This window comes from Callorhinus ursinus, unplaced genomic scaffold, assembly GCF_003265705.2.
Source record: "Callorhinus ursinus isolate GAN/ISIS: 27379988/994484 unplaced genomic scaffold, GSC_fseal_2.0 scaffold25, whole genome shotgun sequence".
Lineage (NCBI taxonomy): Eukaryota > Metazoa > Chordata > Mammalia > Carnivora > Otariidae > Callorhinus > Callorhinus ursinus.
Window position 1 is genome coordinate 790,403 of NW_027397087.1, and position 26,779 is coordinate 817,181.

Sequence of the window (26,779 nt, forward strand, 5' to 3'; positions counted from 1 at the left end):
TTTAAGGGAGCCGCTCACAGGAGCGCTGAGTGTGTCCGTCCTTTTCTCTTCGTGTTAATGTCATGTGCAAGTGCTCTTGAAGATAAAAGCAAAGATTTCAACACACAGAAAAATTCAGCCAGCCCACAGAAGAGAAATGTTACGCATTTTATACAACTCTGTTCAGCAGGGAAGAGCTGAAAAGGAGGATAAATTCAAAAGAGGCGCTTCAGCTGGGAGAAGGCCAGAGAAGGGGGAAGCACACACAACCTTATTTCAGCAGTGTCCGCTAAACCACATGCACAAAGAAAGACTTGGCAGACGGTTGGTCCTTCCTCTTCGTTGGGTCACTGTACATGGGCTGTCCCCCGTGAGGTAGGTGCTTAGAAGGGACAGAGTTCTGGTAGGTCCATTGTTCTCTAATGTGAACTGGCAAATCAAACAGTTTGTACTCGTCAGGGCTCGAGTTTGGCCCCTGTCTAAAGACAGGGCAACGAAAAAGTTGTGTGGAGATTAGGTCTTGTATCTTCTGAAATTTGACCTGGTTAGTTAATCTTTGAGCTTTTCCTCAAAAAGAGAGAGAAGATCGACATTCAGCCAAGGGACCTAAACGGTGTCACATGTGGAGCTTTCTTGAAGGCACGCAGATTTCGAGCTGCCCGTCTGTGACTTTGATCTGTCACTAATGGAGGTGCAGTGGGGATGGCAGTCCATTTGACTGAATTGTCAGGTGGTGGGAGAAGGGTTTTCTGCCAGATGGTGGCATTCATCTTTTAATTAAGCATAGATTTAGATCACACCTGTTTTGTACAGTTTCTTTTTTTTTTTTTTTTACATTTTACCAGTTTGTTGACATCTTCTGTTTTTGTTTTGCTCTGAAGTACTTTCTATAATTTTTGGAAATGCTCAATTCTTTTCAAATTGTGTATCTTTTCTTTATTGTTATCGATTACATGTGGCTCTCTCCTCCCAATCTCTGGTCATATTCATTGCTTTGAACTCTAAGTGATTTCTTACTATTGAGCCCTCTCACCACACTGTGAATCGTGATGTTTTAAATGACTGTTGTGAATGGTTTGAAGTTGAATAAGCTTTTGTGTGAGAGATTTGCTCTCTTGTATGGATGCTAAATGTTTGGAGTGGATACGTGACCTGTTTCGATTGTATTGCATCTGTGTATATATAATTATGTGTAAGATCTTAAGTTATCTTCCAGGACTTCCTTGAAATTAAATAAGATCATTGAACAAGAATGAGTTTTGAGAGATCAAGATAGTGTCATTGATGTAAGGAAGGTGGCTTCAACATCAGAGGATGATTTTTGAATCATCAGTCTCTGGCTTGCTATACTGCTTTTGCCACTTAAATGTGTTATTTTTTTTTTTTTTCTACTTGTAGTCAGGAGTTTTGAATAGAACTTTCATAAAGGCTTTAGAAATGAAGAGACTTAACACATTAGAGAGAATGATTTATTTTACTAAGATTTTGCTCAGTCAAGAGACATGTTTGCAAAAGCACTGGGTTGCATTCTAGGCAGATTTGTCATTCTACTTCTGCTGTGAAGTGAGACCTTGGGCAAGTCCTTTTCTGAACCTCCTCTCCTCTTTAAAACCTCAGGGCTTAAACCAGATGATCTACATGGATGCTTTAAGAGAGATAGTATTGTTTCAACCAAATTTTCAATTTACCTCCATGGATTGATATCATAGAGCAAGCTTGCAAAGGTATCAGTAAGAAGTTCTATTCTAAAGGTAGGAAAGGACATTGTCTAGTAGTGAAACCTCTATTTTGAGGCTTGGAGAAGACTAGATGATTTCATTAAAAAAAAAAAATCAAGACTCTATTGACCCTAGGGACACTGGCTGGTTCAGTCAGGAGACCATGTGACTCTTGACCTTAGGGTCATGAGTTAGAGCCCTATGTTGGGTGTAGAGATTACTAAAGAAAAAAAAAAAAGAAAATAAATGAAACTTAAAAAAAAAAACCCGCTGAATTTCTTAAAAAAAAAATCTATTGACCCTGTTGTTTGCATTGGATAAAGCACAATAGCAAACAAAATTGTATATGACAATGCAATCCTTTTAAGTGTTGCTGGAATAAATAGTGGTCAGGTTGTAGAGTTTTCAATCCTTTTAGAACTTCTTAATAAGGCTAACTGAAATCACTTATCTTGATAATTACAACTTATTAAAATTGGTAGTTACATGGTAATGGGAACATTGCATGAAAAATCTTAAGTGAAAAATGTCCCCAAATAGCTGGTGAGAAGGGACTTTTTCTTTTCCTTTTTTTTTTTTTCAAGATTCATTCGTCAGAGGACGGGAGGGAGGGGGGGGGCACAAGCAGGGGGAGGGGCAGAGGCTGAGGGAGAAGCAGACTCGCCGCTGAGCAGAGAGCCCGATGTGGGACTCGATCCCAGGATCCTGGGATCGTGACCTGAGCTGAAGGCAGACGCTTAACGACTGAGCCACCCAGGTATCCACGGGGTCATTTTTTTCTATTTGATTTTTCTTTCTCTGTCTTTTTTCTTTCTTTCTTTTTTTTTAAAGACCTTATTTATCCATTTGAGGGAGAGAGAGAGAGAGAGAGAGCACGAGAGTGGGGTGAGGGGCAGAGAGAAAAGCAGGCCCCTCGCTGAGCAGGGAGCCCCATGCAGGACTCAATACCAGGACCCTGGGATCATGACCTGAGCGGAAGGCAGACACTCAGCGACTGAGCCGCCCAGGCGCCCCTCCAGCTGCTGTTCTCAGTGGGCCTGCACACTTCCTCCTGAGCGCCCGTTGTTTGTTTTGGGATGCTCAGGTCTGTCAGATGTCCCCCTGACTCTCTGCTTCCTTTGGTCAGCACAGGTACCATGCAGGACTTGTGACGGTTTGTTCTTACGTGCTCATGTTTGGGGCTTTGTGGAGAGAGCTTGCCGCCTAAGTTTGTATGGATGTATTCCGTGGAGTTTTGATCATGCTATCCTAGTTGCTCTGTGTGGTTTTTATGGGGCACTGGGGAAGACTAAAAAACCATGCCGCTGCTGTTACCATCTTCCCACTGACCTCCTTGGGTTTTGTTTTGAACAGCTGTTATCCCTTGGTTACAAGCATCTTCTTTGCTAATTGGGAGTCTGGGAACTGCCTTCTAGCAGGAGATAGCGGGTGCTTATTTCACTAGACTAATCTTAGGCCACACGTCCACAGCTAAATTCAGCTGGAGCTGAATTATATGGTTCCCTCAACCTGAAATGCCTTCCTCCTCCTCCTCTCTGGCTCGCAAGGCTGGTCCTGAAGATGTCTTCCATCTCTCTCTCTCCTCCATTGCTGGTGCTTTTTCAGTGCTCTTATAACATCTTAGGAATGCACATGCACACATACCATGCTTCTTAAAGTATATGTTTGCTTCTCTGGTTTCCTCATAGGACTCTGGGTTCATAAGGCGCAAGATCTTGTCTGATTTGTTTTTGTACTCCCAGTGCCTGAACTGGTGACTGATGCTCCGTAACTACTTAGTCATGGAGGGGCGCCTGGGTGGCTCAGTTGGTTAAGCGTCTGCCTTCGGTTCAGGTCATGATTGGGATGGAGCCCCACATTGGGCTCCCTGCTCCGGGGGTGTCTGCTTCTCCCTCTGCTTGCAGCTCCCCCTGCTTTTGTGCTCTCTCTTTCTCTCTCTCTCTGTCAAATAAATAAATGAAGAAATCTTAAACTTGTTGAAGGAATGTTGGCAATAGTGTAGGAATGTTTGCAAGGAACAAAAGCAGTCCTCTTCAGATATATTGTAGGGACAGATAGATGGAAAATAAATGCCATTTAAAGTTATATTTAAAGAAAGAAACGTGTCCAGAGAAGGAACTAAAAGTACAGGTGCTTTTTAATTTTAATTTTATTTTCAAAATTTGTGATGCTGAGATGGTGGCAATGGCCTAATCACTCCTAGCGAATTCATTTCAATTATAACAACTCAAAAAGGTGGTGGGGCATTTAAGAAATGTAGAACAAACAATAATGTTTAAGGAATGGGCAGTTTGTGCTTATGAAGGATGCCATATGGTTAATTTGGGTGGAAGACATCATCACAGGCTCAGGTCTAGGGTTGACTGGCCCCGTGTGATTTCTACATGATCTGACTTGAGGGCAGAGGGTGCACCAGGGCTATTCGGGTTCCTTCTAGTTCAATAATTGTTTCCCTGTTAATTAAGTTCTCTCCCTCTGCTGACTCGAGAGTTTGGGGAGTGTCTTAAAGTTGGCCAGATAAATGACAGCTATTTAATGGTCTGTGTGTTTTCTGGAAAGTGGAAGGTGATGATATTAAAACCTCAGTAACCAAGGAAACCAGTCCTATGCTGCTGGATAAGAGGAGTGAAAATCTAACTGAGACCATGAAAAGAAAATCTGGTCATTAAGGCCATGCACTGAAATCCGGGGAAGAGGAAGAAGAGGCACGTGCACCTGACCTATCACTTGCCCCCTTAGGAGAAAGTGACCTGTCAGCAGCTGTGGTCAAGGGGAGTGAGGTTTGTACACTAAGCTTGCCCAGGAATCCTCAGAGCCTACGTGCAGCCCTCCTATCAAGGTTGATATTTTTGTATATATAAAATCTTTTAATTAAATGACTTAACTAAGAAAAGTTTTTGCTTGAAGTCCTCTTAGTAGTATCTCTGGTTATTGTGTGTGTCAATAGATTGACAAAGCAAAATGCTTTTTTCTAAATCAGAACCACACCAAGAAGCAGTGGTCTTTATGGTTTCATTTAGTGCCTTCTTTATTAGAAAAGTTGTTGACGTTTACCTAATTCATAGAATTTTACCTGGAGGTCGGGGCTTGTAAGGTTGATTAATTTGGTAGTTTAAAAAAAATATTTATTTGAGAGAGGGAGGGAAGGAGAGAGAGCGAGTGCACAAGCTGGGGGGCGGGGTGGGGCAGAGGGAGAGGGAGAAGCATGTTCCCTGCTGAGCAGGGAACCGGATGGGGCTGGATCCGATCCCAGGACTCTGGGATCATGACCGGTGCTGAAGGCAGATGCTTAACTGACTGAGCCACCCAGGCGCGCCTAATTTGGTAGCTTTTAAAACCTTTTCTTAGTCTGGGGGTGTCTGGGTGGCTCAGGTGGTTGAGCGTCCGACTCTTGGTTTTGGCTCAGGTCATGATCTCCGGGTTGTGGGATCGGCCATGTGTTGGGCTCAGTAGGGAGTCTGCTGAGATTTTCAGGTTTTTTTTTTTCCTGTGGAAAGTGCCATTGGAATTTTGATAGGGATCGCATTGAATCTGTAGATTGTGTTGAGATTATAGATTTTTTAAAAAAAGATTTTATTTATTTATGAGAGAGAGCACACACGCGAGCGAGCATGTGCATGAGTGAGGAGGGGGAGAGGTGCAGAGGGAGTTGGAGAAGCAGGCTCTATGTGGGGCTCAATCCCAGGGCCCCAGATCATGACATGTACAAAGGCAGATGCTTAAACAACTGAGCCACCCAGGTGCCCCTATTTATAGATATTTTAACAATATTATTATTATTATTATTTTTTTTTTTGAGAGGAAGGGAGAGAGAGAGAGAGAAAACAGGAATGGGAGGGGGAGAGAGCATCTTAAGCAGGCTCCAGCTCAGAGTGGAGCCTGATGTGGGGATCGATCTCATGACCCTGAGATCTTGACCTCAGCTGAAATCAAGAGTTAATTGCTTAACCAATTGAGCCACGCAGGCACCCTTTAACAATATTCTGTTGATCTGTGAGCACAGACTATCTTTAAGTTTGTGTCTTCTTTAATTTTTTCCATCAGTATCTTATATTTTTCAGTATACAAAATTAACGTACTAATGTTGTAATGATGTTGTTAACATAATAATGATGCCTCTGTGGTTTTCACATTGTTTTCATCAGTATTTTCCTTATTTGTTCTATTCTTTCTATCTTGGGACTTTGCATATTTTGTCCCAGATCTTTGCAAAATGAACCAAACACAAAATCTCTAGGAGTTTTTAAGATATACCTTTCTCTAGGTTACATCAAATGTCTTTAAGCTTTATTACTTTTTACTACTTTTTTAAACTTTCAAAATACTTATTTTAAAAAATGAATTATTTTAAAAACTAATCCCTAAAATTGGAAAAAAAGTTGTATATCAAATTTTTGTGCAACACCTAGAAATGATTTATTTCCAGTGACTTTATTTTTTTGAATGTATCAAATTTATATTTAGCTTATTGTCTTCCAGAAATGAAAGATGGGGATTTACTTAACTTTTACAAACATTCTCTTTTCTCTCCCACCTCTTCCTCCTTATAATATTTTGTGTATTATCATTTTTATTTGCTTATTGATCTTTAATTATAATAATATACTTATGCCTGTTTTTTATGTAGCAGTTTCAATTTTCTCAAGCCACATTCTTGGGCATAAAAAGGACTACATTTCTGTAACTAAAAGATCCCATTGCACAAGCTGGCAAAAACCTTAATCATTACCAATTCCAAACAAACTTGGTCATTTGACATGTAAACTTATATAGGTCAGATTTCATTCCTCACTTCCCTACGTTCATGGGAGTGCAGATTGTTTCCGTGGTATTTATGTGGTGCCAAACTCTGGGAGTAGGTAGGCTTTGAAATGGTTGATTTTTTTTTTTTCTTTCAAGATTTTATTTATTTTAGAAAGAGAGAGAGAGAGAGCTTGAATGGTGGGTTGGGGCAGAGGGAGAGGGAGAAGCAGATTCCCTGCTGAGCAGGGAGCCTGATGCGGGGCTGTATCCCAGGACCCTGAGATCATGACCTGAGCCGAAGGCAGACGCTTAACCGACTGAGCCACCCAGGTGCTCCTGAAATGGTTGATTTCTATCCTAAAGTCTTCTAAGGTTAAGACTCATATAGCCTTGATTATTTGAATAAGATGAAACAACTATTTAAAAAGGATACACTGGGGTAGACGTTAGCCCTATCAGTTACACAAATTTTTAGGCAGGAACTTGCCAGATTTCCTTTACAAAGCTAAAGGAAAAGCTTATCCTGCAAGTACATTCTGACATAATGGGGTCCTTTTGAAATACTATTTAGTATCCTCGGAGAACTTGGTCTATAAATGTGCTCTCAATTGTGATACTGGTGTACTGTTTTTTTTTTTTTTGTTTGGTTTTACTTTACTGCTAAGGCTGCTAAGGTCGAAGTTTCCACTGCTTGAGTATTGATTTGTCTCTAATGATTGCAGGTTGAAGATGACAGTGATGCAGAGACCTATGGAGAAGAGAATGAGGAACAGGGAAATTATTCTAAAAGAAAGATAGTCTCTAACTGGGATCGATATCAAGATATTGAAAAAGAGGTCAATAATGAAAGTGGAGAATCACAGAGGGGGACGGACTTCAGTGTTCTCCTCAGCTCAGCAGGTATGAATTCCAGTTGCATGCATATGGTTTAATGCTCTGAAAGTTGCATAGACCTTTTATTTATGTTCCTTTTAAAACCACATTGCAATAACTAGCAGTTCATTTTGTCCTTTGGATTTTAAATTCAAGTAAAGGACACTGTATCTGATGGCTTGCAAGGAAGAAGGATGGTTCCTTAACAGGAAGCTAGGGATTCCATGTACCGATGTAGAAGGACTTAAGTCCTGGCTGAAATGGATAAAAGGCTTTACGGAAATGAAAAATGCTGAACTATGCCCCTCTAAATTGGGTAGTCTGAAAATAGAAGTGTTTTCTTTGATTTCAGAGGAATCGATATTTATGTTTGTACAAAGCTTTACCAAGCTTCTAGAATATGTGTTCTGTCCCCTTTTATAGCCAGGAATATGCATATTAGGATATGCACATAGTAGAGACTGGTGTACCTGAACGTGAAAACTTTTCTGTTTTGCTTTTGGACAGTGTTCTCTATCAATAAGGTGCAGTACTCTTTCCTTCTCTGGCCAGCTGTTTTTGAAGATAGACGCCACCCTGAGTGATGTGCCACTGTGCGAGGCTGGAGAGTAGGAGAGTAGGAACAGGAAATAATGGAGCGGGGCTGGTTGGATAGATGGCTACTCTCTACTAGGCTGTAGCGTGAGGGTTGAAAGGATGAATGGCAGATGGATTAGTGGTTTTCAGGGGTTAGGGATGGGGGAGGTGGATGTGGTTATAAAAAGGTAACATGAAGTATCCTTGTAGTGCTGCTACTGATCATTTTCTCCATGGTGGTGGTAGATTCATAAACCTACACAAGTGATAAAATTGTTGAGAACTTAAGACACATACACACAAGTGAGTACAGATAAAACTGGGGAAATCTGAAAAACCTTGGTGGGTTACATCAATGTCAGTATATCAATATTCCGGTTGTGATATGATACTATGGTTTTGCAAAATGTTATCATTGGGGGAAACTGGGTCAAGTGTATGGGAGATCTCTCTGTTTTGTTTCTTACAAGTATTATGTGAATCTACAATTACCTCAATAACAAAATATTACTAGGTCCAAACAAATTTAAAGGATGAGGTAAGAAGCAGAGAAATAAAATGAAGCTTTTTCAGACAATTTGCTTTAAATTCTCTCTTCCTCCCAACTTTTATGTTGCTGTTGAGTTCAGCCTTTCTTTTTTTTCTCATCTGTATATATTTTTGAATGCCCGTACCAGACTAAGAATCCTAAAAGTGATGAATTCTCTTCCTATTTAATTAAACCCTTTGAGTAGAAAGAGAATTGTAAGTGGAGAGAGTATGTGAGTGTGAGTCAGAAGAACAAAGTTCAGCCTGGTGTCATTATGTTCTATGCCACACACACCATAACCCTCTCTGTAGAGGTTTGCTGATGGCATCCAACTCACGGACTGTTCAGGGACCGATGACTCAAATCTTCTTGCTGATCAGATGAGTACTTCCCTCTGGTGGCCTGAATTTTGGCCAATTACAGGCTTATAAGCACTTTTCTTCAAGTTGGGAGAAAGGTAAAAGGTAGTTTTACTTTCTGTTAGCTGTTCTGCTAAAGGACGTAGGGAAAACTTGAAGTAGTGCAATAAGGTTGACACATGAACTACGTGGTTTTAGTTGAATCAAATGTGTAGTCCATTACTAGGACACTGTCTGGCACATGAAAGATCCTGCATGAATGTTTGAAGGTGATTCAAAATTCGAGTCTGACCTAACAGTAATGCCCAGTGGCTTATGATTTTGGTTATTTATGTTAGCATTTTATTTACAGCTTAAAACCTGACATGATTTGGGTCTTGTATGTCTTTTTCCTGTAGTCTGTCTTTGCTTACTGATTTCTTCCCAAGTGACTTGTTTGTGACTGGTTTCTTGGGCTATCACAATTGTCACATCTTTTTTTTTTTTCAAATTTTTTTTATTATTATGTTGATCACCATACATTACATCATTAGTTTTTGATGTAGTGTTCCATGATTCATTGTAATTGTCACATCTTTTGATATGTGCTTTTATTTTTTCTTCACTCTGTTGCTGATTCATCATTTTCTTTTCACCATGTCCTATGCCTAAGAAGAGCTGCCTGCTTTCTTCATTGTAGGAGTCAGGCTGTAAGAGTTTGCCTTTGAGAGATGGACTTATCTTCTCTGATCATAAAATATTAATATTCTCCAGATAGGCTCACTATACTCCTTGGAGTCCCCGACTTTTAGTATACCATTTTCATTTGTATAAATAAATACACAGCCCAGAAAAAAATACTGATAGTTTGTTAGATGTGTACATCATAAACTTTTCTAGATATAGCCTAATTGCTTTCCAAAGTGGAGATGAGCGAGGATTCCTAGTGTTCGCTGTCTTTGCTGATACTGTTAGATTTTTTAACTGTGGCTGGTTGACTGGATGGTGTCTAGTTGTGGTTCATTAAACAATTTTTTGAGTATCCACTACTTCCAGGTACTATTTTAGAGACTGAGCATATGGCAAAGAACAGAGCAGACAAAAACACCTGCCTCCTGGAGCGGACATTCTAAAGGGTAGAGACACATTAAAGAAAAGAGAGTACGTAAGATGCTGAATGGTGATAATTGCTCGGGATAGAAATAAAGTGGGGAGAGGCTGTTACAATTTTAGAAAGAGTGGCCAGAGAAAGTATTCTTGAGATGATGACATTTGAATAAAGGCCTGAGGAAGGTGAGAGAGTAAGCACTGAAGATATCTGGGGGAGGAGTGTTGCAGGCAAAGGGAGTAACAAGTTCACGGGCTTTGTGGTGGGAGTATAGAGAAGAGCAAGGGAGGCCGGCATGGCTGGAGCAAAGTGAGCAAGTAGATGGTGAAGTCAGAGAAGCACAGGTGGCCAGATCATGGGGAGGCTTGTAGACCATTATTAAAGATGTTGGCTTTTACTCTGAGTGAGATGAGCAGCCGCCAGAGGGTGTTGAAGAGAAGCGTGATACAGCTAACTTATATTTAACAGGATCACTCTGGCTGGTGTTGTTGGTAGAGCGGTTGGGAGGCTATTGCAACAATCCAAACAAGCAGGGATGGTGGCTCTAGCCAGGGTGGTGGCCATGGATCTGGTGAAATATGGCTGGCTTCTGGATCTATTTTGAGGGAAGAGCATCCAGGACTTGCGGATGTGGGGTATGACAGAAAAAGATGTATAAGGCCAATGCCAGGTTCTTGGCCTGACAACTGTAAGAAGGGAGTGGCCATTAATTGAGATGGATCAAACTATGGGAGTGCTCCATTTTGCATGTGTTGTAATTGAGATGCCAGTTGGACATCTGTATTAGTCAGAGTTCCTGTAGGACATAGATGGCACACTCAATATAATTGAAGGAAGTTTTAACAAAGGCATCATTTACACAAGTATGGGTGGGATGTGGGGAGAGCACATAGGTAGTAGAGCATTGGGAGGGCAGGAAACAGCAGAGATGTTACTACCCCTAGTTACTGAAACTCTGGGGGAGAGTTTCTTATAGAGCCATTGACCTTGAGAGGATGAATCACCTTTGCTCGAGAGATCTAGCCAGTGAAGGTAACCCCAGAGGGAGGGAGACAGGTGAATAAATACTCTGGTCTTACACTTCTTTACCTCCTTTATTCTCCTGCCAGGGCTTCCCATAATCCTAACCTACTGTTAGCCAGAAGGCAAAGGGAGCCTGTTTCTGTCGTCCATACAGATCAACCTCTTAGGGCAGAACAGGGAGGAAGAGGGAGGAGGGTGAATCTGGAGTGGCAAATGGAAGAGCCCCAGCACAGCATCCAATAGGAAACATCCAGCAGGTTGTTGGATGAAGACCTCTGGGGTGTAGGATCCAGGCCTGGCCTGGAGATATACATTTGGGGGATGGCAACCTGTAGGTGATATCTAAAGTCATGAGACTGCATGAGATGACCAAGGGAGTTATTAGTAGAAAACTACTGAGCACTGGGCAGCTCAGTGTCTAGAGGTTAGGGAGATGAAAAGGAACCACCAAAGAAAACTGAGAGTGAGCAGCAGAAGGAAAAACCAGGAAACTGGAATCTTTAAATGTTTCCAGGAAGGGGGGATCTGTGTCAAATGCACTTGATGACATCCAAAAATTGACACTTGACTTTTAACAACATGGGGTTACTAGTGATCTTGGCAAGAGTAGTTTTGTTGGAGTGGTGGGATAAATTCATTCTTGAATTTAAAAATAATATGTAAGGAGAGACATTGGAGAGAGCAAATGTAAACACCTCTTAATTTTAAGGATTTTTGTTATCTTCAGAAGGAGAGCGACAGGCTGGTGCGGGAAGTAGGTCAAGACATGTTTTTTAAAGATGGGAGAAGTAACTGCATGTTCATTTGTTGATAGAATGATACAGAAGAGAGGGCAAAATATAATGTGGGAAGAGGTGAGAATGACTGGATTTATGTTCTTTGGTCCACATGCAGTGATGGAATCTATATTGTACAGGTGTTGGGAGTGCCCATTGCTGGGGCTCCGACAGCTGTTGGACTGTAATCAGAGGAAAGGCCGGAACACAGAGGCATGGATACGGGGAGGTGGGTTGATGCGACAGGGGCTTGAGGGGTTCCCTTCTAACTGCTTCTGTTTTCTTAGTGGAGTAAGAATGCTGTGACTGAGGGTCACGGAGGAGGTACCAGAAGTGAGAGAGTAGAAGGGTAAGAATCATTGTCTACAAGGGTGGGAGAATGAACGAAGTAGGAAAGTGTGGTCTGCTTGCTGGGTGGTACTAGAGACCCACTGGAGTTGGTATGCATGAATGTAAGGTAAGAAGAGGGGTGTTGTTCCCTCTTTCACTCTGCTGTTTGTGTGCAGACAGAGGGGTAGAGAGTAGGATTTAATCATAATTACAGCTTAGCTAAGCACATGCACTGAAGGGAGACAGAAGACAGGGGGTGATTGGACTTTATGCATTATTTATTTTTTTAAAAGATTTTATTTATTTGACAGAGATGCAGCGAGAGAGGGAACACAAGCAGGGGGAGTGGGAGAGGGAGAAGCAGGCTTCCCGCGGAGCAGGGAGCCCGATGCGGGGCTCGATCCCAGGACCCTGGGATCAATACCTGAGCCGAAGGCAGACGCTTAACGACTGAGCCACCCAGGTGCCTCTATGCATTACTTTTTATTCTAGAATCAGCTGTGTGATGTGTATACCTCTGGTCCAATTCTCAAATGCCATTTTGAAGACGGACCTTTTGCTAAGAATACATCTAGCTTAATGTGTTGTTACTTTGCTGGTAGGATCTACATCATAACAGTGAATCTTTGAGGAGCAGTAATTAATTCAAAGAGTGAATTTCTTCTGCACACACAGCTGGTGTGTAGGTATGTTGGCATGTATGTACATAAGTATATGTATTCACTTAGGAAGGTAGTATGTCATTTTCCAGTAAATTCGAGGGTCCAGCACTTGGATGCTTGGAAGGCACTCTAGAAAGCTCTAGCACACCTGCGCCAGGAGACGTGTGTGAGTGTTCATAGTGATGCTGGTCAGAAGAGCCACAGGTGAAAGCAACTCAGATGTCCATTCGTAGTGGAATGAATACGTAAATACATGGATGAGTCTCTCAAACATACTGTAAAGTAAAAGGAACATTACATAGCCACAAAATATCTCCATATGATTCTACTTGAAATTCACACACCAGAAAAAAGTAAGCTGTGTTATTTAGGGAGACACATTTTCATGGTAAAATGGAAACCAAGGAGATGATTATGGTAAAACTCAGGATTGTAGTCCCCTCCAGTGGAGAGGTGAGGGGTAATGATTGGGGAGGGGCATGTAACAAATGTCGGGGTTGGGGGACTTCTGTGATGTTGATAGTCATCTGTTTCTTGACCTGGATGATGTTTATTTATGTTTGTTGAGTAATTTTTCTTTAAATTGTATCTTACCTATTCTTTTGTGTGTCCCTCTATACAAGGAAAGTCTGAAAATGGATTTCTAATGATAGGATTTAAGTTACCCCTGTAGACCATGGGGAACGTTTTGGGAGAAGCAGTCCTTTTCGGCACCCTGAGGCTTTCATCATGCTTTGTTTTGGTCTCTGGCCATGGGTAGTAGCATCTTGTTTTTCCAAGTGGAGGATAAAGGAAGAGGGGACTAGTTTGTTTGAAGTCACACTTTTGCTGGTAGGATTGGGAGTTCTCAGACATCTTTTTAGGACTCTTTCTGTAAGCCTCTGAAACAGACAGTTGCGCCTGCAGCTTTTCTTTTTGAACAGTGTTCTTGCAGTTCTAACTTAGGTTTCACCAGCTTTGAGAATGGTACCGTACCCTCACTTATATTCAGACATAAGATGTTAGATCTTTAAGCAAGTTTTCCGCACCTCCCCCCACTTTTTTTTTCTTCAAGTGGTGAGTCATTGAATTCATGCCATATGCTGTATCTATTCCTTTCAAGAAGTCACAGCTAACCAGAGCTAGAAAAATGTTTACAGTGCAAGCAGAATGCACTGGAGCAATATTGAAGATAAACATGTGAAAAAAAAATCTTTTATGTGCACGTCTGTAAGCTCTGTTTATTTTCTGTAGAACAAATACAAATGAAACGATTAGCTTACAATTTGGTCCGCATAGTTGTCCATGCATCTTTTCATTTCAAGTTATTATATATTTTCTACAATGTAATTTTATGAAAAGTTAATTTTGAGGGGGTATATTTTAATTCTAATGATATTTGACCCCCCCCCCGCCATATGCTTTTGCCAGCAAATAGGCTGAAAGGGAAAAGAAAGCCTCTCACTCTAGCAGCCCACGAAGCAGCAAGACAGCTGTATTTGTCCCCATGGACTCAGTTCATTTTTTTTCTTTTTCTATGGTATGCATTTTATCCGTTTTTACTAATACATTCTCATTACAAAGACGGTGGAGAAGAAGAACCTTCCCTTTGGTATTTGTTTCTGTTATTTCACATTGATTCAGAACTACATATGCACTAAAAAAAAAAAATCTTCATTTGGGTAACAACAACAAAAAGAGGTAAAACCACAAAAAATATCTTTCCTTTCTTACAGCTGGACATTGAAGTGGACTTAATTTGATTTTCTTTTTTCAAACCTCCGAAGATAAAAGCAGCTGAATACCTAGAAATGGGTTTGCCAGATTCCTGGTCTCTGTGCCACTGGCTCTTTTTGGTTGTTTCCAGGCAGCTTCTCCTTTGTCTGCTTTTGCTGGTCCAGCCACCCGCATCTTTTTCATCTTGTGCCTCGTTCCCCATCCACGTTCACTTTCTTGCCACGAAACTCTACTTTCCCTGGCGGCTTTAATTCCTCTCCCTCTTCCTTCAAATCTGTGACCTTTTCCTTTCCATTTGTTTAGGGATTCTTGTTGATCCTCCACGATTTCTTTCGGCTCTGTTTTTTCCCTACCTCTCCTCATAACTCCCTCCTCACTTTGTTGCTTAATCGTAAGTTACCACTCTTGGCTTCCTCCCTTTCTCGAGTGCTTCTTAGCTTTTTCTTTAAATAGAATTACTCCCTTTTTTTACTCCTCTGATTAAAGTCTATCCATTTTATTTCTCCACGATTTGAGAAAGGTGTGGATCTTTTCAACCAGGCCTGATCATCTAAGTCATCCCAAAATTTCAACATTCAGTTTTCTAGAGATTTCATTTTAGCATCTATAGCACTTCTGTTTTTGCTTTTTGTTTATTAGTTCCTTAATTTAGCTTACCTTTTCTTTCTTTCTTCCTTCCTTTTTTTTTTTTTTCAACATATCTTTCTTGAAAAGTCTTAGAAGGTCTTTATGCTTTTGGCCCGTGTCTCTATAAACTTTTTAGCAAATTCAGTACTATCAGACCCTGCAAATATTGATCACTTCATGCTTTGTGTAATGTTGTTTTCATTTGAATAGTTTGTGCTTGACCTTTATCTTCTAATCCTTTATGTCACCATGGATTGCGTCAGCTGGAAAGCCTTTCATGCACATGGATCTGTTTTTACATCATTTTTAATACTCATCCAGTCATTGGAGAGAGCTTTTATACTCATTAGAGAGAGGTTTGTGTGGAGAGCTTCTGATGTTAGCTTTATTTTTATTTCCGCAGGTTTTGTCTTTCATTTGCTCAGTGCTTCCATTATATTAAACTCTGTTGTTAGGGAGTTCCCCTGTTGGGATTTTAGGCTCTCTGAGGAACCCGCCTTTCATCCAGTGTGACCTGTCTCCTTTAAAAACTTGTCTCGTGGCAAGTTAAAGTCACTAAAATAATACTTGATTTGATGACAGATTTTGGCCCCAGAGTAGCATTTTGTCACAATCGCCACTTGCAGCTATTGCGCTACCTTTCTGATCCTCATCTCACTGAGCTGGGCCATTGGATCACTAGCAGTGACTACAGGGTCTCCAGCTCATTTTTAAGGACTGAATGTTTAGATGATAATTTAGATTATTCTTACTAGAAATATCTTAATGAGACAATAGTAGTGAATCTTTTTGAATTTGACTTGTATTCCTGATACTGTTCTGGTTGCTAAATGTCTAACTAGCTGCATCATCAAAGCCACATGCTACATTCTAATAGCATCTAGCATATTCCTCTCAACTGCCGCTGTCTCCTCTCTATTTATTCTTATAGATCCATGCTTCCTTTAAAAAAAGAAATACCATCATTTAAAGGGGGGCTTGGGGAAGCAGCACAAATAAAGGCTCATGATCAATGTCCTTTTAATTGGAAGTTGATAAGGTTCTCTTTACTTGCTCTAGAGAGAGCGAATACCCTCCTCATTCTCCTAACTATAATTGATACTATAGTAATAACATATTCAGATACTTGATGGCGAAATTTGATATAAAACTGATATGTAAGGTTTCATCATGTCAATAAGATTAAGGCTGATTATCAATGGGATACTTTGTGTAAAGTACTCAAAAGTAGAATGGGGAAAGTCCCAAGTTTTATAATAAAGGCTACTGTAATAATAATTAGAAAAGGAGGGGCACCTGGGTGGCTCAGTCAGTTGAGTGTCTGACTCTTGGTTTCAGCTCAGGTCATGATCAGTGGGTCCTGGGATCAAGCCCCTTGTCAAGCTCCACGCTCAGGGGTGGGAATCTGCTTGAGATTCTGTCCCTCTGCCCACCCCCCCACACTTGCATGTTCTCTCTAACTTGCTAAAATAAGCTTTAATAATAATAATGATAGAATAAAATTTATTTTGGCAAAGCCTAACGAAGGTCAGTGCAGAACCTCTTGTGATATAAAAAGCATGAAACGTATGAATTCAGAGGCTCTGAATTGGGATTAAGATTAATAATCCTTAAGATTGTGAAAGATAAAGTTATCTATTGCAGTAAGTGTCACTGAAGTGTAGTAAATGTATTCTGGTAGTGGAATGGAAGGAGCACTTGACTGATGCGTGTCAGCTGATCTGGGACTTGGTTATGGTTGTCACTTATTAGGTCCATGTTCTTGAAGGAGTGAAACTCTTGAAACTATTTTTTTTTTTAAAGCTGTGAATTAGATATAATACCTGCCTTGTTTTAGTACAGGGTGGTTGTGAGGGTCATGGAGAATTATTTGAAAAATTATAAAGTGCTATGCAAAAGTCAGTAATTATTTTATAGGCAAAGAAAAGCAAACTGTTGGGGGTAAAATACGCTATGTAAGTGTGATGGGGGAGAAAAGCTAATTGTCCTTGGGTCTATTCCACCCAACATTGTTGAAGCAAGAGAAAAGCCAGTATCATAAACTAATTGGATATTTTAGGTGGAAAAAAACCCTTGAAATGTACCTTTTCTATTAGAAAGGTATCCTCAAAAGATTAAAACACCTGTAGTATACTCCATCGTGTAGTCCTAGTGTGTTGTCATACCTGAAATGGAATGGAGAGAATGCCTGCCCAGGACTTGTTATGAGGATACTATATTGGTCTCAGAATTTTCGGCTGTCTAAGAATGGAATTGCTGTAAATGAAATGTCAATATATACTGCTAATTTAGTGACTGAGTGTGCTGTATATTTCCGAAAGAATAGTGAGGATGTCAATATACTGCTTTCCATAATTTGTGGTGAGCATTCTTCCGGGAAATTAAATCTGCCTCTTAGATGTTTACTTGGCACTTGCAAAAGGAACTGGATAGAGAGCCTCTCAGTCCTCACTAGCCCTTGAATGTTGCCTCCTGTGTATTTTACATGAAGGAAAACATTCCATTTTTAATAATAATACCACTGGTCTTTTAAAATCATGAAGTTTTAGAAAATTTAATTGTTTTCTTCATTTCTTCATCCACTACTTGCTAAGTAGATAATTTATGTGGTTTATTATTTTTTGAATTCTGTGGTTATAGTTTTCTGCCTTCTGTTTTATTTTAATTTCTTTCAAGATTTATCTGAGAGAGAGCACATCAGTGGGGGGAGGGACGGGGGCAAGCAGACTCCCTGCAAAGTGGGGAGCCCAGTGTGGGTCTCGATTCCAGGACCCTGAGATCATGACCGGAGCCGAAGTCAGACGCTTAACTTCCTGAGCCACCCAGGTGCCCCATTGCCTTCTATTTGTAAAGAGTTTATAAACATTTATAGTGTAATTTGAGATTATCATGAATAACTATGAATAACCAAAATTAATAGAATGCTAAATTTGTTATCATGAATTTCTACCTCCGCGGTGAGAATACTATGTGAGTCACATCTGTCAGAGACAGTCAGGAACCTGGGCTTTCTGGCATTCTGCTGTTTAGAGAATTGTAGAAATTTCAGGTTTAGAGATAGAATAATCCTTGGTGATAATTCTTTCATTGAACATTTCTGGAGCTTCTCTTATTTTTTTTTAAAGATTTTTAAAAAATTTTTATTTATTCATGAGAGAGAGAGAGAGAGGCAGAGGGAGAAGCAGGCTCCCAGGGAGCAGGGAGCCCGATGCGGGACTCGGTCCCAGGACCCTGGGATCATGACCTGAGCGGAAGGCAGACGCTTAACCATCTGAGCCACCCAGGCGCCCGAGCTTCTCTTATTGAACATTTCTTAGAGACGAAGAGAATGAAACTTGAAGATGAAGTGACTGTGTATATGGTCACAGTATGGAGCAGTTGTCTTTGGCTTCAAATTCAGCTTCTAGTCCCTCAATTAGCATGCACTCCAGTGGGTCCTATATCATGCCAGGTGCTGAGAGTATGGAAGTGCCTAAAACCTACTCCCTAACATGCAGAATATTGGTCCTGAGCATTCCTGCACGTGCTCAATGGACGTGTCAAGAATACGGGACCCTGACGGCTCTCTACCTGGGGCAGTAGGCCACCATGGGAGTTGGGGTAACATCTCCCCCAGACAAAGATCAGGCTTGCTTCCAATTACTGTAAGAGCATTGAATCTCCTAAGCTTAGTGTTCCTTTCCTGTAACATAGTCCATAGCACGTGTTACAGTGCTTCTACAATGCCTGCTTTGAAGTCCCCCTCTGGGATGGAGCAGGCAAGGGGAACCAGCACAAATGAACACGGAGCTTTGGCTACTACTTTTGCCAAGAATCAAGGCCTTGGTCTGTGATCCAGGAGTGTCAGGTCTTCGGCCAGCATCCATGGAACAGTAATAGGCTAACTTATTATCTTTCAAACAGGATAAAATCTCAGCCCCTGCATAGTTCTTGACAAGTACCACTTAGGAGGTGACAGAGATGAGGAAATTAACAATTACAATTCAACGTGGGAGGCACAGAGTGCTGTGGAACAATCAAGGGACAGCACCCAATTCAGCTTGCTGAGGTCAGGGAGACTTTCTGAGTGCATTACTCTTAAACTGATCATACTAGATTGTATGTCTGTTGAGGGTTGATCTTTTTACCTTTAGCATATGGCACAGTACATAGCACACAGTTCACAACTATAAAGCTTGCAGAATGGATGAATAAGCTATTGTTTGTGGTTATTGGGTGTGATGTAGTACATCAGAGGTCCCTATATCTACTATTGCAGTTGTCTCCTTTTTAAGACCTGAAGTCCTGAGAAGATAGTCCTCAGTGAAAAGCACCTCATTTTGTGACATGAATCTATTTCAATAATGAGGAAGGTGGTCGAGTTGCAGAATATCTTGCATGTGATTTCATTTACTACTATTCATTAGGGACCTGTTATTTATTTTTTGAACTTTTTATTTTCTAATACTTCTTAGATTTTTTCAGAAGAGTTGCAAAGATAGTACAGAGAGTTCCCATAGACCCTTCGTCTAGCTTCTCTTTATGTTACTATTTTACATAACCATAGTACATCTATACAAAATAACAAATTAATATTGTTGTATTATAGACTTTGACTTTCCCCAGTTTTTTTCTCCGCACTGGTGGTCTTTTTCTGTTCCAGCTTTGGATACCACACTGCATTTATTTAACTGCTTAGTTTCTGCTGATTTGTAACAGTTTCTCAGTCTTTTCTGGACTTGACACTTTGAGGAATAGTGGTTAGGTATTTTGTAGAATGTCCCTCAATTTGGGTTCTTCTTCTTCTTTTTTTTTTTTTAAGTATTTTTATTTATTTATTTTTGAGAGAGTGAAAGAGAGAGAGAGAGAAAGAGAATGAACGGGGGTAAGGGGGAAGGGGCAGAGAGAGAAGCAGGCTCCCTGATGAGCAGGGAGCCCAATGCGGGACTTGATCCCAGGACCCTGGGATCCATGACCTGAGCCAAAAGCAGACGCTTAACTGACTGAGCCACCCAGGTGCCCAATTTGGGTTCTTCTGATGTTTTCTCATGGTTTGGTAGAATTTACAGATTTGGGGGGTGATGATGTGCTTTTCTTGTTGGGTCACATCAGTGGACACCTGATATCAACATGACTTCTGACTAACAATATTAACTTTGATCACTTGATTAAGATGATATCTGTTAGGTTTCTCCAGTGTAAAGTTACTTGCCATTCTCTTCACTAGAAGCAAGTGACTTGATCCTACTCATACTCAAGGGGGTGGGGATTAAGCTTCACCTACTAGAGGGAGGCGTGTCAAGGAATTTTGGGCATAAGTTAAAACAAAGACAGTAAATAGTAAATATGTTGGGGAAAGTATTTTGAAGCTATGCAAATATCTTGTCTCTCCTTAAAGGTTCAGGGGAACCAGCTCTCTAAAAATGAGGCCAAGAATTGCCTGAGACAAGAGGTCAAGCTGTAATGACCATATACTTACTTGACTTTTTTCATTTATGGTTTCTTGCAGAGCTATAAATGTATATATAAATGTCAATTATAAATGATGTTATTTCTGTGTCACTGACCCTTCTGTCCATTTCTTTGAAGAGTAGATATATTTATATTAAACAAATAGGGTTAATGAAGGTGCATTTGTGAAACAGGTAAAACATCAGTAATTGACTTTAATTTCTTCCTCATTAATCAGTTACAAAATACTTATTTTATCTCATAGCATAAAGAGTAGAGTAAGAAGGTACACGTGTGTGTGTCTATGTGAATTATTAGCTACATTCCAAGTGACTTCTATGGCAGTAGTTTAATAGTTAAATTGCATTTCACCTTTGGGACTGAGATTTGGCTTTTTAACTGTATGTTTTTGTGTTGCTCCAGAACAGATTTTAGTAATTAGCTATTCTCAGAAACATTTTCATTTATTTCCTCCTCCCCCCCTCCCCCAGAGCATGGCATTTCTAATTCTTGGGGTCATCAGAGTAGGGGGGTTTGGGTGGGGCCTGAATGGAGAGGAAGTGATCTTGCAGTGGAGAAGGCAACATTGTTGGGAAATATATCAGGGCCAATTTTTGGATTAGGTTGAATAACAGTAACTATCTTAATTTGGGGAGTAGGGGTAGATGAGGTGTAGGCATAAACAAATATGTTACAGTTGTTCTTATTTATAGAACCCCTGGCTGGGTATTTGGTACTTTATGTATAATATTTTAATTTCAAAGTAACTTTGCAAGGTCAGTATTAGACAATTTTACAGAGGAGGCAAATTAAACTCAAGGAAGTTAGATATCTTGCCTCATGTCACATAATTAGTATGTGATGGAAATATAGTATGAATTTCTATCAGTCTGATTCCAAAACCCATTATTATTTTTTATACTGAACTATTGCTTTCTGCACACAGTTGGCTGTGCAGCAGTAGGCTCTACTGGTAGATTGTGTAGAAAATGAGTTGTTTCATAGTTTGCAGATAGTTATTTCCTCCTGCCCCCACTTTATAGTAAAACAACACACAACCGTTTTGGCTACTTTTAAAAAATTATCTTTGTTGGATAGTTTGGCACCTTTTGGTCTAGTCATGACAGTGGAAACATTACCTTTATTATTAGCTACGTGTGTCATTTAAACTGGAAAATCTGGAAAACAAAATATGGATTCATTTCATCTCCCTGACTTGTATTATGACAGAGGTACTCAGGAGCTCTAATACGGAAATGAGTTTTCCTTGACTGCTGGTAATTATTACCTCAAGCAAAATAGATACTTTGTGTTACGCTGTATATGCTGTGTATGTGTAAATGAGATTCATCTGCTTTATATTCAGAAACGCGACATGGCATCACTAGTGTTAATGTTTTTCACATTACCTATTGGATTTCTTATTTAGGTATCTTCTCCCCATAATTCTGAGGAAAAAAAAACCCAAGAGGAATTGCTGCCAGGGCTTGGAGGAGCCTTAGAAATTGTGATGTATAGATCTACATAAACCCAGTTGAACCTCAGTAGCCCATTGAGCATTTTTGCAATTTGATGATTCTGATAGTAATGTAGAGAGTACTTACTGGCAAAGTGTTTCTGAATCCCAGGTTAGTCTTTTTTGAGTTTTGATTGGAGGCTCTAGTGATAACAATCTTTAGGGTTGGCTAGATTTAAACTATAGGATATCTATCTATCTATCTATCTATCTATCTGACTGGTACTTAAGGGTACGCTGCTAACAAAAAGATATTATTAAATCCACTCTCTGTAGGAGTTTCCATGTCTGTCAGCTATACAGTATAACTTCTAAATAAGAATTTGCCACTCCCGATGTAACTTTAAAATCATGTATCTTCAGCTCTTCATGTTTGATATCCTGGTACCTCCACTGTGCCTTGTTGCTATGAGCCATACTAGTTTACTATGGTATCGTTTAAAAAAAGCACTAATTCAGCTAGAATATCTTAACTTTTCTTCCCTGTTATCTTTAAGCTTTTTTTTTTCCACACTCAAAATCATAGTGAAAAAGTGAGTTGTTTCTTGTTTTGAAACCCAGAGAATAAACTATCATTACAATGAATTCATAGCTAGAACAAGTTAGTGTTCACCTGAATGGTTTCTTCTAATTCCAACTTAAAATCTCTTGGATTGCTCTTCCTATTCTACTGACCAGCAGTTTTCATAAGGAAAATATACAGCGACATGTAAGTTGCTTTTTTCTTGATCACTAAGGTCCCTATTGCCTCACTGAGCATGCCCTTTAAGATTCCCTAGTGCTCCAGTTTAATTGCTGTTAGTTGAGTGAAGTTGGTGAGTTCTGAATCTTTGGTGTCTTTTTTCCCTCAGTCTTCAAAAGGCAGCATAGAATACACAGTCTGAAAACAATCTTAGATAGCATTTGGTCCAAATCTTTCACTTTTCAGATGGGAAAACTGAGGCTCATATAGGTTGGGTTTTAACCTAAAGCTGTAGATACTTGGAGGTGAATTGCTCAGAAAAGTCTCTTATCTATATGTTCATAGACAGTGCAGTGTTTGAGTCATAGCCGTAAACACCCCTGTTGAAGTCAATTTTTATGTTGGAGGGAAATTTGAGAGTTGATTCCCTTAGTGTTGTGTCCTTTGGGGTAAATGATAGTCAGATTGAGAGAGGAGGTAGAGATGACTTTTCAGAGTTAAAAATTGTGGATATTGTCAAGTATAATAGACCTTCCTAAACAGGCTTGTGTAGGATGAAGAAGCACCCTGGAGGGTTGTATAAGCCCAAAGGTCCCACCCATCATTTGCTCTTTGGTCCATCTTGTTCTGCTACTCCTACTCCCTACTCTGGCCTGACGTGGACATTTATCTCTTTCTTCTTTTTTTCACATTTGCTCTTGTTAGAATGGGGGCTTCAGGGTAAAAGTGAGTATTACTCCCCTGGTTTTTGTGTTTGTGAATTCTAGCCTTCTAATGTTTCTTGGGTGTAGGAACCATAGGAAAGGAAAAGACAGGCTGATTCCTGTGTTTCTCTGACTCTTTAGGGACCAGTCTGTATAATTTAATTTTTATTTCAGTATTTCTGTTTCCAATTTTTAAACAGTCTAGTACCATAGCACGTTCAGGGGTGCTCAGGAAATACTACCAATCCATAGGTGCCGCTTTGTTTGGGATGGCCAGTCTGTACTGGGTCTCTGCCTACAGAGCAATTTTCAGCTCTTTACAAGTGTCCTTGAGGGAGAGTGAACATAGGAGCTGTGCTCCGTGAGTCCACTGGGTTGGGCTACAACAGCCTGACTCTCAGTATGTGGTCACAGCCTCCTGCTGAGCGAATGTGAACGTATAAAATTGGAATTTACTGTGATATGCAGTGGTTTATGTGCTTATGAATGAAGGTGAGGGGAGGGTTTGTTGGAATCTGTCTCCTCTTCAGCATTCGTTGGACTATCCATCAGATGACCTTTCTGTGGTTAGCCGTATATGAGAAATTGTTACCTTTTAAGGTGAGCATGTTGGAGCTCATTCTCAATTGTTATCCTGAAGGCACGCTTCCCTGTCTTACTGTAAGGAGTCCAGCCTCTGGATTCCCTTTATATGTAGTTGTGATTTTTGTTGATTTTGTTTCTTTTTTTTTTTTTTTAAATTTCTTTCTTTTTTTTTTTTTTTTTTAAGATTTTACTTATTTATTTGAGAGAGAGAGAGAATGAGAGATGGAGAGCACGAGAGGGAAGAGGGTCAGAGGGAGAAGCAGACTCCCCGCCGAGCAGGGAGCCCGATGTGGGACTCGATCCTGGGACTCCAGGATCATGACCTGAGCCGAAGGCAGTCGCTTAACCAACTGAGCCACCCAGGCGCCCCATTGTTGATTTTGTTTCTAAAAAGGGGAGTGGATGGGTTTTTCTGGCTGCCCTCACAGTGAGGTCATGCACATTTTCAACCTTCCTAGCTCTTGGGTACCAACTTGAGCCAAAAATACATTTTTATTTACGTATGTTACAAGATGTTAACCTTGCTGTAACTAGTTTGTGCCTTTGTAACTGTGAGTTTAGGTATGTCTTTGCTACATAAGAAATCACTGGTGAGAATTGGTTTTTTTCTTGGGGGACCTTGTTTGTAATATTGATTATTTTACTTCCATTTAGGATGTCACTTCGCCACAGGAGGTTGGCACAGAGAGAGGGGGTAGGGAAGATGTGGGAAAAGAAATTAGCCTATGGTTCTGTTTCTAGGACATTTGTTTCAAAAGTTTGACTGGGCGTCTGAGATAGGAAGGGTACATAGTTTTTAAAAAATGTCTTTGTTTTGGTATTTATGCTAACATAAAATATTTGTAATGAAGATAGTTGTGGAATTATGGCTACAAAATTCCCTATCCTGACTTACAAATCTTAATAAAGACGTGTAAATTATAACTGGCTCCTGACATAGTTATGTCAGGGAATAAAGTTGTAAAGTTGTTTTTCTTTCCAGACCTATTTATTGAGGGACTATAAAAAAAATCGGAAGCAAAAATGGCAAAAATTGGTATTTGTTAAAACTAGGTGGTAAGTACATGGGTGTTGGTCATCAGTTTGAAATAATTCCTAATAAAATATTTAAAAATAGAATCTCAAGAATATTATTTCAAAATATTTTAAAGCATGTTGGGGGGGAAAAGACATTGCTTACTTGGGAGATTGGCTTCAAAATAAGAATCAGTTGAGATTTTGGAATAATAGTTAAAAGAGAATTCCTTAAACAAGGATAGTGCTGGAGATGCTCAATGAGTAGAAACAAATTACATAACCAGTGGGTCACCATAATTGCATGTGTTGGGGGGATAGAAAATATTTCCTCTTAAAAAAAGAAAAAGAAAGGTTGCTTTAATCCAATATATCCTGTTAGATATAACATTTAGTGATGTATGGTTCCTAATACTTGAGCTCTGTCTCACACTCAAAGTCAAGTAAATTACGAGAGTCCACAAATCTGGAATCAACTAAAGGCAACTAAAATGTTTGGCACAATATTATAGGTGAAAGAATATTATGAAGGGGGGCCTCTTGGTATTTCCAGCAATTAAATTCTGTTGATTTCTCACACTGTGTTGTGACTCCTATTATGACAAATTCATGCTTCATTTCTACGCCTTACCTCTTGACTGCGTATGATAAAATTTTCTGAGATGTTGTCAATTTTAGTTGTTTCTGGGATATTCTAGTCCAAATTATAGATTTTTTTTCTTCTTTTAAGGACTAGGAGACAGAATTTATTTTATTAATTTTATTTATTTTTTTAAAGTAAACTCTACGCCCAGTGGGGGGTCCAAATTCACGATCCCAAGTTCAAGAGTCGCATGCTGTACTGACTGGGCCAGCCAGGCGCCGCAGATTATAGATGTTTAATCCTTCTTTACGTACTTGTAATTTATTTGGCCATTGTTGAGACAACAGAGTAATGGAGTAGCGTTCTACACGTCCGCGCAGCCGTGTTTGGCAGCTCGTGCCCACTTGGGCTAGAAAAAGCTATTGCTTGACATAATTCATTGAGCCAGGAGTTTTAGACTATTTGGCATTGTCTGTGTGGAATCAAATACATGTGTTATAATAGAGAATACCTTTCTTTGTAGATCCTCTAGATGGCAGAGCAATTACAACAAACACACTTTAGGAGCTGTTCCAAGAAGTGTGGGGGGGGGAGCATCAGAGAGATGGCATGAGAAGGGTCTTCTAGCTGGTAGGGCTCTATGCTTTCTTTCTGGACCCAGCCAGGTTTTATGCGCTCCGTGTCTTGCTCTTATGCATTTTATGTCTTGACATTTTATCTAAGATCTTGTTTGAAACAATGTAGCACTGCTTAAAAAAATGATAGGATGTCAAAGCTCAAAAAAATCTTGAGTTGTATACATTAAATCAGCCTCGATAAAGGCATTTGTCCACACGTCCTGAGCATTTCTTAGAGACTGTAGCCGACTCCACCCCAGTACATAGGTTGATGAATTCTAGAGCAAGGCTGGCCCTACTTGAATACCTTCTTACCTTGAATTCTATCATAAAGGATAATGTGCAGCACAGGCTTTAGCCTTTATTCCTGCTTTGAAAGAGATCACCATTGTTGACATAGATTTAACAGATAAATCTGATGATACCGTGGCTTTCAAACTCAAAGGAAATTTGACTTAGACACTTGCATAGATTTATTCCTCACACAGAGAGAACACAGAATAAATGTAAAATATTTAAGTATGTCACTTCCCCCACACTTATGTTTGAATGAATCAGAAAGCTGACTGTAGTTAGTATCTTTTCAATTTCTCTTGCAAAATGCTTATCCAAATTCTTCTGTAATCATTTTTTAACAGCAAGACCTATTT

At 40.0% G+C, this 26,779-nt stretch overlaps 2 protein-coding genes across 2 annotated transcripts in view; one reads left to right on the plus strand and one right to left on the minus strand.

Moving 5' to 3' along the window:
• Positions 1-26,779, minus strand: part of CHRM5 (cholinergic receptor muscarinic 5) — a 72,524-nt gene that overhangs the window by 40,534 nt on the left and 5,211 nt on the right. The gene's annotated exons all lie outside the window — the stretch shown is intronic.
• Positions 1-26,779, plus strand: part of AVEN (apoptosis and caspase activation inhibitor) — a 173,896-nt gene that overhangs the window by 25,061 nt on the left and 122,056 nt on the right. Inside the window, exon 2 of the mRNA XM_025884029.2 lies at positions 7,163-7,340. Coding sequence (XP_025739814.1) covers positions 7,163-7,340 — 178 coding nt within the window. The remainder of the gene's footprint in view (positions 1-7,162; positions 7,341-26,779) is intronic.